At 33.6% G+C, this 14,087-nt stretch overlaps 1 protein-coding gene across 2 annotated transcripts in view; it reads right to left on the reverse strand.

Annotated features, from left to right (window-relative positions):
* LRBA (LPS responsive beige-like anchor protein) overlaps positions 1 to 14,087 on the reverse strand; it is a 760,266-nt gene that overhangs the window by 143,958 nt on the left and 602,221 nt on the right. For both annotated transcript variants that reach the window (XM_036887834.2, XM_057493634.1), the window contains one exon: positions 7,822 to 7,974. In XM_036887834.2, coding sequence (XP_036743729.2) covers positions 7,822 to 7,974 — 153 coding nt within the window. The remainder of the gene's footprint in view (positions 1 to 7,821; positions 7,975 to 14,087) is intronic.

Below are 14,087 nucleotides of genomic sequence, written 5' to 3' on the forward strand. Positions count from 1 at the left end.
TGCCATATCTCATTCTATAAGATGATGATTATCCTGATATTAAAATCAAAGATATCACAAGAAATCTAAATACCAATATTCCTCATGAATATATGGATGCTCAAAATATCCTCAAAAATAACTTCTCAACAAAATATTATAACAAAAAACAGATTATATATCTCAATAATTTTATACCATTCAAGTGTGATATATTCAAGGTTTGTTTAACATCCAAAGTTCAATTAATGCAATATATTTCACTTTTTGTTCCTTGTTTGGAAAACTCGCACTTATTTCAAGATCACAAAGAAATCCTCCTGCATTAATTTCTAAAAGCTGATAGTTTTACCTTTATAGTAAGTTAAAACTTCAATGTATTTTAATTTTTATTTATGGTATAACTTTCCAATTTCATTTTTTTCTATATTGATCCTGTTATGGGTTGAATTGTATCCCCCCAAATTCCTATGTTGAAACCTTAACCTTCCAGTAACTCAGAATATGACCTTATTTGGAAAAAGGATCATTACTTTTGTAATTACTTATGTTAAGATGAGATCATGCTGGAGGAGAGTGGGTTGCTAATCCAATACGACTGGTGTCCTTATAAAAAGGGGAAATTTGGCAGGCAGAGAAAGACAAGTACCAGTACCAAATGATTTCACTTATTTGTGGTGTATGACAACAAAGCAAAACAGAAGGAACAAAACAGCAGCAGACTCACAGACTCCAAGAAGGGACTAAGGATTAACAAAGGGAAAGGGTAGGGGAAGGTGGATGGGGAGGGAGGGAGAAGGGGATTGAAGGGTATTATTATTGGCACACATGGTGGGTGGGGGGTCATGGGGAAGACAGTGTAGCACAGAGAAGACAAGTAGTGATTCTGTGGCATCTTACTATGCTGATGGACAGTAATGGCAATGTGGCTGGGGGGAAAACTTGATAATATGGATGAATGTAGTAACCACAATGTTGATCATGTGAAACCTTCATAAGAGTGTATATCAACGATACCTTAATAAAAATCAAAAACCATATGGTACTGACACAAGAACAGATACATAGACCAATGGAAAAGAATAGAGAGTTCAGAAATAAACTGATGCATATATGGTCAATTAATATATAACAAAGGCGGGAAGAATATACAATGGGAAAAAAGACAGTTTCTACAATAAATGTTGTTGGGAAACCTGGACAACTATATGCAAGAGAATGAAACTGGATGTCTCCCTAACACCATATGCAAAAATAAACTCAAAATGGATTAAAGACCTAATATAAGACATGAAACCATAAAACTCTTAGAAGAAAACATAGGCAAAAATCTACTGAACATAAGCATCAGCAAATTTTTTCAGGATACATCTTTTGGGAAAAGGAAACAAAAGCAAAAATAAACAAGTGTTACTACATCAACTTAAAAAGCTTCTGTAAAGCAAAGGAAACCATCAATAAAACAAAAAGGCAACCTACATTATGGGAGAATATATTCACAAATGATATATCCAATAAGGGGTTAACATCCAAAATATATAAAGAACTCATATGACTCAACACACACACAAAAAAAAATTAGAAAATGGACAGAGGACCTGAATAGACATATTTCCAAAGAAGACATACAGATGGCCAACAGGCACATGGAAAGATGCTCCACATCACTAATCATCAGGGAAATGCAAACCCAAACCACAATGAGATATCACCTCACACCAGTCAAAATGGCTACTATCCAAAAGGCAAGAAATAACAAGTGTTGGCGAGGATGTGGAGAAATGGGCACCCTCCTACACTGTTGGTGGGAAAGTCAATTGGTGCAGCCACTGCGGAAAGCAGTATGGAGGTTCCTCAAAAAACTAAAAACAGAAATACCATACTTCCCAGTAATTCCACTTCCACGGATTTACCCAAAGAAAACAAAATCTCTAATTGAAAAGACATATGTACCCATATGTTTATTGCCACATTATTTACAATAGCCAAGATATGGAAGCAACCAAAGCATCCATCAACAGACGATGAATAAAGAACATGTGGTACAAAAAAAGGGGGAAATTTGGACACAGAGACAGACACACATAAAGGAAGGATGATGTGAACATAGGGATAAGATGATTACATACAAGCCAACAAGAGGCCTGAACCAGATCTTTCCCTCACAGCCTTCAGAAGGGTCTGACCCTACTGAATTTTGATTTCAGCCTTCTAGTCTCCAGAACTGTGAGACAATACATTTCTGTTGTTTCACCAACCAGTTTGTGCTTTTGTTGTTGTTGTTACAGCAGCTCTAGGAAACTAATAAAATAATTATCTCAGCACCATAAATTGAAAAGTCCTTCTTTCCTCAAAGACCAGCAATGTAACAAATGATATTTCTTTATATATCTTGGTCTGTTTCTGGGGTCTCTGTTCACTTCAGTTAGTCTGTTTCTCCCAGTTTTCCCTAATTATTATAACTTTACAATAATTCTTAATATATAGCAAAGTAAGTCCCTCTGAAACCTGTTCTTATTCTCCGAGAGGGTTTCTGCCCTTTACAATCTGTTTGCCATGTTCCAACAAAAACAAAACAAACCATGTTGGGACTTGGATTAGTTTCCTATTGAATTTATAAATAAACTTGGGGAGAATTAACAACCCAACACCATAGTACATCTTTTCTGCACTTACTTAGGTGTCCTTTTTGAACTAGAATTTTCACAGTAAATTATATGTCAGTACGAACAATTATTTAAGATTTTTTAAACTTCACACATATCTGTCCTCATCCCCAGGGATTTAGATCCTACCACTACAAGGGGTAGGGAGAGGAAGGGAGGGTATGTCCACAGTTGAGAATACTTATTACCAACTACAGCCATCATGGCTATTTACATTCTTGGCCACATCATTATCAATGTGCAAAATGAAAAGGCAACTGAAAAAGGAACAATATGAAGAAAGCATGTTAGCTTCTGGCATTTCTATTCCAAAAAATCAAACATGTTGCCTGGTTAGCTCTCTTAAGAAACAGGATTTTAAATGCCATTTCCCCAGAAAATGGAAACAAGGATGTGAAGAAAAGTAAAAAAAAAATGCAACCCCTTTCAAATCTCAAACCTTTCAACCTTACAGCATTTCTAAACACTGTAATTTGGAACATAATACACCATAACAATAATCTAATTGCTATATCATTGACAACACAGACATATTAAGATGCAGGTCTTTCTATATGTACATGAGGGACATGAGATTCTTAGTCTCAACTATGCTGTAATCACTTGAGAATTGTAAATTTTCCATTCAAAGGGAAAAGTTAGGGAAGATTGAGTTTATTCAGATACAAGAACTAAGAAGGTTTAAGCTCAACACATAGAAATTTTAATAATAGATGGGAATAAACAAAGTTGGTAGGGAGATGAAATCTGAAATTCTTTTTTTCCTCTCAGGCAAGGACATAAAAAGATACCATCACTTTTAATTTGCCCATATATGGACTGGAAAGGAGATAAGATAAACTCATTTTATTTTTCCTTACATACTCAAGCAAATGACTACTCATGTCACCATTTTGAAGTAGTAGAGAAAATAAAAGTTAGAGAAGACACACAGAAGCAAATGGGGCCACTTCAGGACAATTCATCAACAGAAGCCTTTCTTTTCATGCCACGTCTCAGCACTGAGCAGCTTTCTATTTCAACAACCTAGGTTATCAAGGAGGAAGTTACCTTGAAAAAAAGAGAGATACCATCTGTCTTATCACTGAGTCTAAAAGTACTGGTACATAGACGGACACTCAGTAAATACTTGTTAAATAAATGAATTACTTTTATTACAGTTTGAATAAATTACACATCCTTCAGCTAAAACAAAATGTTCCACTTCAACAACTTACATAAACAGACCTATCATTCTGCTCAGTATGGTTTCATCTCTTATTCAACTTAAAACTCGGGGGTTATAAGAGGTACTAGAATATAGGTTCATAATATGAGCATTATATCATAAGAGATAAATGAGTAGTCTGAACTCATATATTTTTATATTATTTGAAAGTATGAAAGTTTGTTTCTCATTTATATTTCTGAAGCTGTATTTGGAACAAAAACGGTGTTTTTCTGGTTCAAGTAATATTAACACAGACCAATCCCTGGGATGTAGTTAAGACTGCTTTGGTTTTACTGTGTTTCTAACTGTTCAGAACAAAGAAAATATAGTTTATTTACCTAAAAGACTAACAGACCTAGGTGGGTTCTCCTTCTAAAATATATACAGAACATTTCCTTCTGTACATAATCCAACACTTGAGTCAACTTACCAACCCTACATTTAGATCTTCATTACTTACAGAAAGCTCTGAGGATTAAAATGGTTAGGTAAGATAGTAATTATGGCCCTCTAACATAAATAGAAAATATAGAATTATTGGTCCACCATCAAAATCAAGCTCCTAAAAATATCCTATCCCCTTGAATTAATATTTAGGCAGCTAAATACTTAAAAAAGACATGAGAGATGCTGGGTATCTTAAAATGAGTATGTCGGTTAGATAATTCTGTGATCTGCTGCTACCAGCGAAGTACTGTACAATCTGTTATTATCCACTGTCCTATAGATCATCTGTCCTTGGTGCTGGTTTGTTCCAGGAAGGGAGACAGCTGCAACACTATATCCCTGTTCAACCTGAGGACCATCTGACTTTAATTGTAACACACAGCTTGATGTGGCTCAGGCTATGAGAAGCCAAAGTATCGTCTGTAATAATCTGGAAAAGCAGAAACCTGCCAACAGAGGGCTGAAAACAGGGACTTACGCTGTCTGGCTGCCTGACGGGCTGCAGGAAATATGATTAATGAGTAAGGTATAATGATATCAGGAACCCGATTAGCACCACAGAAAGGTCACAGATCAAAGTAGTATGCATTTCATGAGCTACAATCATTGCATAAAATCTGTGGACTTGTAAAGTAGAGGTAAACCAAAAAGAGGAGGGGGATAAAACACTTATGTGATAACATGCGAACAGATACATTAAATACCATAATAATAATTTAGTCACTTACAGAAAGTTAACGGGAAATTATACATGAATCAATATGGGCTGTACTATAGGAAATCATTGTTCATCATAGGCATATAGTAACTAGTTTTGAATGATGAATGAATTATTAAATTCTTCCATAAAGACACATGTAAGGAATATCAGTGAATATTATTTTGCATATAATTTCATAGTCATGTCTAAGATTAGAGTGTGGGCAGAGAAAACCGAAATCTGATTGAAAGCAATTTGGTAAGTTGCCACCTTCTTTCCCTCAGTGCCCTTGGGAAACAAACCCCAAACAGATCTGGCTCTTCTGCAGGTGAAGGTAATGAGAGTAAAGAGGGGGAGTACTGTCAGGATAATGGCTTATTATACAATTTATACACTTAAATGACCTTAACTGTCAAAATATTGTTGAAAAGCTTTTAATGTAACATATTCAAATGTTTCTGCCACTTAGACCTCTTTTAAAGCAAAATAAGCACACTAATAAACATCTTTGTACTTTTAATAACACTAAACATGGTAATGATTAAAGGAGACCTGGCTCCCTTGAGGCTTAAAATTTTCAATCAAATTCAAGAAAAAGTGTTTCAATAGTAAAATGATCAGGACATGATTTTAATTTGTAATTTTTTACTTCAAAGTCTATTCCTAAAAAAGAGGATGATTACTTGTACCTCTGGAATGTTATGTAAGTATTATTTTATATCTACTTAATAGTAAAACCATTTCTTTAGAATGGTGATTCAAAAGGAACCACTGAAAAATGAAAAGACAAGTCACAGACTAAGAGAAAAATATTTGCAAAACTAAAGGACTTTCATGGAGAATATATGAAGAACTCTTGCAATTAAGTAATAAAGAGACAAACAACCCAACTGAAAAATAGGCAAAAGATCTGAATAGATTCTTCAAGAAAGAACATATATGAGTAGAAAATACTCCTGTGAAAAGGAAACCTCACTAGTCATTAGGGAAATGCAAATAAAAATCATAATAAGTATACTTAAGGGAATGGTTAAAATAAATAATACTGGCAATACCAAGTCTTGGCAAGGATATGGAAAAACTGAAACCTCATATATTGTTGGTGAGCATGCAAAATGGTATAGTAAACATGCTCTTATCGTTTGATCCAGCAATTAAACTTCTAGGAATATATCCAAGAGAAACGAAAACAGATGCTCACCCTAAGACACATGCAAATATTCATAATAGCCTCAAACTGGAAAACAACCCCAAATGTCCATAAATTGGTAAACAGATAAACAAAATGTGTTGTATTTGTACAATGGAATAGAGCAGCAATACAAAGAAATGAACTTTGTAAAAGAATGCTGATATATGCAACAACATGAATCAATCTCAAAAACATCAGGCTGAGTGAAAGAAGCCAGGCACACAATAAGTACATGTCGGAAGATTCCATTTACAAAAAATTTCTAAAAAAAGCAAAGGTATACAGCTAGAGTCAGTGGTTGCCTGGGACTAGGTACGGGAGCAGAGACTGACTGCAAACAGGTCCAGGGAAACTTTTTGGAGTGATATAAGTGCTCTAGAGCCAGATTGTAGAGATAGTTATGCAACTGTATAAATTTACAAAAACTCATCCAATGTGTACTTTAAAAAAAGGTGAATTTAATGGTATGTAAGTTAGACCTCAATAAATGTGTTTTAAAAGGGTAGACAATCACTGAAAGGGGAAAAAAAACTGTGGAATGACTACATTTTACTGACTTGTTTGAGCCACACTGGGAGGTAAAAAAAAAAAGAAAAACCCAGAGACAACTGTCATGTTTAAAGGTTTAACGTCTCCTCATAGTTTCCAAATCACAAATGAGGAAACCAAGGCTCTTCAAGGTTAAATTGCCCAAGGTCCCTAACGAGCAACATGATTTGCTCAGGGCCTGGAAGACCAGTCTACCTCAGAGCCTAAATTCTTTCCTCTCCCCCTGTGCTGCCTCCAGTGTTATGTGAAAGGAGAGATTTCAGAAATAATGGGATTGCGATTAGGGTCTAGAAGACAGGATTAAAATTAAGTTGTTGGTATAGAAGGTAAGAAATGCCGCCTAGGAAACTAAAATGCAATAATTTTCCTTAAGTGTAAATTAAACACATAATGCAACTTAGATTTCATTTTTTAATATGGATATGATAAAGATACAGCTCTTAAATACTGAAAATAAAGCTCCTTGGTTCCAAACTTATATGAAAGCTAAAGGCAAATTGAAAAGTTGTATTACTTTATCATAAAGTAATACAGAACCCATATAATAGAGGACAGTGAAGAATCCACTAGAGAGGATTCTGAAGACTTGTTATAATCACAATGATTAATGCACTTAAAATTTTTTAATTTTTCATATTCTAAATATTACATGAATATTTCCTTCCAAAGAAAGATAATATAATTTAGAAATCTTGTTTCCATTGCTAAAATGGGCAATGGACTTCTAACTCGCAACACAGAATTATGTTCTTTTCCTGGTACATACAAGAAACTCGTGTTTGAAAAAAACATAGAATTCCACTTTCACTTACAACTTTCACTTCTAATTTTGAATTATCATGTACATATGAAAGTAACCTAAATTCTGCCTAAGAGAATAAAAGAAACCATTATACCTTTCAAGTCAATAAGATATTATAAAGTATATATGAAGATTCATGAACTATTATGTCACTTTCAGTTATCCCTATCAACTACAGTTTTGTACAGAAAAGCAAGGGTTAATGATTATACCAACACATGAAAGATACTGTGAGAAAAGGCTCAAGACAGACAGAGTAGACGATTACCATCTTACCAATCTGTTTATGCGAACAAATTCTTCAGAGGTTTTGGCCCAAGGAGGAAGTTCAACATCAGACACTACTGTCCCATCATCCATCACACCAAGATTATAATTATTGAAGTTCACAAACATCTCAGGGAGATAATAAAATTCAGGGATCAACTCCTATATAAAAATAAAAAGCAATGTATTATAAATTGTACAATACTGATTAGATATTCATAGAAGGACCTGTTCATTTCCTATTGTACATAAAAAGAACAAAATAAACACACGGAATTTGTTTTCTCTTTTCACATCATAGCGCTATCACAAAGTTTCTCTGAAGGGAGACCAATACCATCCAACCAAATTTAAATAATATCTTACTGGCTGGCTATATGTTTTCCTCTTCAGGACAAGTCTTGTAACCTCAAAACCCTTAAATACCAATATTTGACTCGTATATGAGGTTGTGAACAAAATTTAAACAGAGATTAACATGCTGTAACAATAATAACATCTTGCACTAGATTTTTTATGAGATAGCTGGAATTTTTGCTAATAAAACACAAAATCTTTCTAAGCATTAAAATGCCACTGCCTTGATCCCTTCATTAACCAGGAAGATATTCCTTACATTTAGCCATGACTTAACAGCACAGTTTTGCTCATACTACAAAACATTCAAGTTTAGTTTTAAGGGATAACACATAAAAGATCAAAATGTATAATTAGTCTAGAAAATGACCTTAAGAAACTGAGTAAATTACATATACAACTTTAGTAAGGACATTGAAAATACACTTTCGTAGGATGTTTAATAAGCAGAAAAATGCAGCTGGTAAGGTTTTTCTGTGCAACAGGCCCCATGTATAACTATTTCAGAGGTCCTGTAGCTCAGACTTGAAATCCAGTCTTGACACGGGTCAGTGACTCAGTGGTCTTTCAGATACCCCCTCAGGGCCAGCTATGGCTGGCCTGGCTTTCCAAACCGTTCAGTAAAATAGGGAGGTCATCAGATTTTGGACAAGGTCAGTATGAACTCGCCAGAGCAAAGAAAAAAGATCCAGCAGGAATTAAGCTATTATCACCTCCATCATCCATGCGAAATGTTGCTTGACTTGGAATTGTACATCTTTTGTTTACAATTACAATAATTAACTAAGCAGGGCAGAAATGAGCTTGTACTCCAAATGCCTGAGAACCACCTGATCATTAGACTTGAAAAACATTTAAAAGGAGCAAGTTTTTTTAAAACAAGGAAGAATCCTGTTAAAAGTTCAATCATACATGAAATGACACAGTGATCACAGAAAAATTTTAAGGGTCTCATCTCCGAAAATAATGTATATAAGTCAAATTGACAAAAAGGGGAATGATGTATGTGTTTTTTAAGCAACAAAAAGCTGTATGCAATTGTTTGGGCTAACATTTATTGCATGAGTCACTTACTAAAAAAATTCTTAATAAACCATATGTCACGCTTAATTTTAACACCTTTACAAGGTAAGGTATCATTTCCATCTTAAAATTAACTAAGGCTCAAAGAAGTTAAATAATTTGCCCAAGATTAGTTACATGGCTGACTTATGATAAATTGCAGTTTAGATCAAGACTTGTCTTAACTCTAAGCCTGTGTCCTTGGTCATCAAAAAAGCATGTATTCCACTTATACAGTATAGACACAATACTAAACATTTTAAGTGTAAGTTTTTAACATATATTCTAATTGACTTTTTAAAAAAGGAACTTCCATGATAAGAAAAATGGCTCTCCTATTTTTAACATTTCTTATATTACATATATATAATATGCATATATACTACACATATATAGTATTTAGTATTTAATAAATCAAACAGGAAGAACTTTTATATGTTGCAATTATTATTAACCCAAATATGAAGATACACCACTGTAAAACTATTATTAATTTACTCAAGTGTGCATTCAATAAATTCCAATTTGAGAAATTTTACCGAAGTGTCTTACTTTCACTCCATATTACTTGTGCTCATGAAGTGGAACATTATTACTCCCAGATCATGTTCTACCAACAGGAGAGAGGAACAGGCCTTCCTTGTGTATTCAAAATCAAAAGCAGTCTTTTGGCTTAATTAAATACTAATTCTTTTAATTTCAATAATGCTTGTACATAAAGTGAAAAGAAATTTTTAGTAAAAGATATGAAAAAAGGACTTTTAAACTTTTAAGTCTTACAAGAACTATATTAAACTTTCAGTTACATAATCCTTATCATGCTGAGAGAAGGTAGTAACTCACCAGTTTCCATTTAATTTCCACAGATTTTATTTGCAATGTCCTTCTAAAGATAGATATTCTGTAAGTTTTGTATGACAGACATTACAAAAACACTTCAAAATTAAAAAGTTAAACTTCATTAAAATTTCACTTATTGGTTGAGATACGACTCTGTGTTTTGTTCTTTTCATTTTGTACTTCCTTTCCCATTCCCCTCCAATTTTTAGAGAATCAGGTATTTCAAGAACATTTGCAGACTCCAGAGCCTCTTAATGGCATCCTCTTTTTTTCCTTTTAAGAAAGTCTAAGCAAACAGATGTAGTCAGGAGAAGCAGTGTCAAAAGTTAGTATTTTTGAGAGGCCTAGCTAAAGATGAGAAAGAAGACTTTCCCCCAAGATTAGGGAAGTTTCTAAAAATCTATAGTAAGTTTTCTTTTGGTCTGAGGAGAAGGGAGAGGAAGTTAAAAGGCTACGCTGGAACCCAGAGATGCTGAGAGAAGATCAGGGTCACTACTTACCCAAGTGGTGCCTCTGAATGAATTAGAAAAAGGCAGCCCTCTAGGCTAATGTAGCCCCAAGGGAACTCAATTTGGTAAATGTAGATGTAGTGCAAGCTAGACTTCAGCTCCTATTCTTTCCTTCAGTCAAGTACCCTTACATAGAGAAAAATCTGTCCAAGGGTATATGGTGGTCTCATGATGGTACACTTAGGGAAAACAGTCCCTTGGCACCTTCTGGCATGAGTAAATATTTCTTAACCGAAGCTTGGTATAATCAGCAGAGCAGCCTGCTTCCAAAAAACCATGTGTCTTAGACAATGAGGATATGACTAATAAACAAGCTGAACTAAAGATGTGATGGCCAATTTTCTAGGTACCACGTGAGCCTTGACCTCATTCAAGCCTTGGATAAAGGAGGTCCTTGTCCTACCCTCTAATGACTGAATGAATTTCTCACTAGCCTAATGCAGACAAGATGTGAATTCAAATTGGGGTGTGTCTTATACACATGAGTTGCTAGTTATAGATTTACATATATTTTAATGACAAAAAGTTATCAATATATTCACTGATAATTATTTCTAGGAAACAGAACAGTAGGAAGAAATCAAAATGAAAGAAATACAAATACAATGTGTTACTTTTATTAAAAGAATAAAACTTAAGAAGTTTCTCATATTCAATTACTTCATTTAAGCTGCAGGCAGATGCCAAAGGTGATGGAACACATCATTACCACAAAAAAACATTCACAGACAAAAAAATTTCTCTCTTTGCAGAGAACTGGAGAGCATCTGGGATACGGAAACATGGGCATTTTGGTTTTTTGATTTTGTTGTTTTTTACATATCACAGATATAAACTGCTAAAGAGTGAATGGATATTAGGAAGAAACTGGTTGTAGGAAGAAATAGCACAAAGGAGAACAAAGAAGAAAATTATGTCTACAAGTTAGGGTGGTCAGAGAAAGCTACAGGGAAAATAACATAAAACACTGTTTCCCTAACACAACACTCATCAAGCTGTATTGTTGTAATAGTCTATTCGCTTGTATCTTCCCCTAAATCGAAGGCCCCATGGGATTGGGGCTTCCCTTATTTTCTTGAGCCTAAACATAGCATGTGGCACATATTATGCATTCAGTAAAAATCTGTTGAAGGAATGATAGAAAAATGGTATTTAAACTCAAACATAAATAAGCAGAGAGGAAAGACAAGAACAGTCCTGAGAAGGAGAATATCTTAAGAGACACAATGATTGAAATGTGAATAACATTTGTTTCCAGTGATTAATGAAAAACTAGTTAATTGGTTTAGCAAGGACTACATATGCACAGAGTGGGATATGAAGTCAGAGACATGGGTAAGTCAAAGGGCAGAAAGCCTTGAATTCCAGGCTATGAAGTTCAGATTTTTTCTTTAAGAAAACATTTTTTGAATTTTAAAAATGAACATGAATTTAAAATGGGACAAATGTTTCTAAGAAATAACACTGAAAAGAAAGATTTTGAAAAATCTACATATTCTATAAAGGACATCATCAAATAAGCATAGTTATTAAGTAAAGGAGTGACCATATACACTTAAAACATATTACAACCACATTGTAAGATTGTAAGGAAAACTGCACACATAAATCAGTTAATGGGAGCTGAATACCCTCTTAATATAAACAAACATGCTGAACTCAACTGAGGTACTCCAACATGTGACAAAAGAGGTAAGTATATATAATGCCTAAGTTTTACTATGGATATAGTGACATTCAAGCTATACAGTAGAATTCCATCTTAATCCTAAAAGCATCTTTCTAAGAAGTATGGCTTGCTATAATACCAATTAATACAGCTCAAAATTACCTCCTTTGACAAATGATATTTAGTAACAGAGTCAAAGATTATGTCTTCCTAATACTTTTAATGTACATTTACAAAGTGAAGTACATTTTATATTCATCAGAACAGAACATTCAGCCCTGGATAAAAAACACATGTTCAGCAATTCTTCATAATATCAGTGGGAAATGATAATCAAACAACACTGACAGAAGACAGAGATATTTACAATTCACATTTTCTTCTGACAATAATTTTAATTGCTATCATTTAATGATGGGTCTTAAAGGTAGGTAAAATGGTCAAAATCTTCTGAAATAAAAATTTGAAAGGTTCAACTAAAGGTTACACCACAGTTCAGGATAAGCCCACTGCTTTGATCACAAATCCCAAGGCTTTCATGGCATAATGACAAGGATTGGTTGTGACCACACATATGCTTTAGTTTTCTTTATTAAGTTATGATCCCCACTGATATGAATGGCCTCTGCAGGAAGGCTGTACAATTCTCCTTCTAATAGTTACCAATTCTATCCACTGAACTAAAACCATCATTCCAATGAGACCGGGGCTATGACAAATAGTAATCTATTAGCCCAGAGAAACAAGATAAACAAAATTGAAATAAAAATAAAGATGCTATTTCAGACCTAAAGTTATATTTTTATTTTATGTTTAGTAAAATATGAAATCCTGAAGAATCAAAAAGAAGCATCATAGCAAGGAAGATAATTTAATGTAGACTGATTTGGGGACATGGATGATAAAAATGATGTCAAAGCAAAATTTTAGCTTTTCACCATTGGAAAAATGATACTTTTTATAAGGGAAAAAAATTCAAAAAAGTTTTATTAATGAACAAAAAAAGAGCTGATAAACAATATATTGTAAAAAAATAATGAGCATGTTCTGACACATTTTAACTTTCAACTATTTATTTTGTTAACCCACAAATCAGAAAAACTTTTTAAAAAATTGATTGGAGTTGAACTGTATCTCTAAGCCATTTTAAATAGACTGCATATCTGAAAGTTTTCAAATTCATGTTTCTCCATTAGTAGATTAAATACTGTTTTTTTTGAATTTTTAAAACTGGAGAAGGAAAAAATCTGTAGTCCTTCTAGACTGATACAATAAATATTGTGAGGTTTTAGATATTAGAAAACTGTCGTTTCAAATGCATTAAAATGCAGAAAAATCTTGGATTACAAATCAACAGATAATCTTTCTCAATCTAATTCAGTGGAGAGAATAATTGGGTCTTGTCTACTCAACTTACTGGTCACATGTTCTTAAATTAATTTAATTTTTCTGACCTTTGCTCACCTCAATTGCCATTTCTAAAACCCAGGGTTGTTGTGAGGCTAATAAGAGATAATACAGAATTCTGAATGCACATAAGATATTATTATTACTACTATTATTACTAACATGAATGTGAACCCTGATAAAAATTCCAAATTAGAGACTGAACTTGCCTGATTTTTAGTGCCAACAAGTCATTCACTGAATTGTGTGCATTCACAAAAGCAATAAACATGATTCTAAGAGCATTTAACAAAATATACTTGTAAAAGTAAATATGTCCACAAAAATATTTATGACTTCATAATTTCTACTAAATATCACAATTAAAAACAAATTTATTAATTTTTTTTAGTTAGCAATGACATTATGGCTCAACATGCCCCACTTTATGA

This window comes from Manis pentadactyla, chromosome 1 (assembly GCF_030020395.1).
Source record: "Manis pentadactyla isolate mManPen7 chromosome 1, mManPen7.hap1, whole genome shotgun sequence".
NCBI classification, from domain to species: domain Eukaryota; kingdom Metazoa; phylum Chordata; class Mammalia; order Pholidota; family Manidae; genus Manis; species Manis pentadactyla.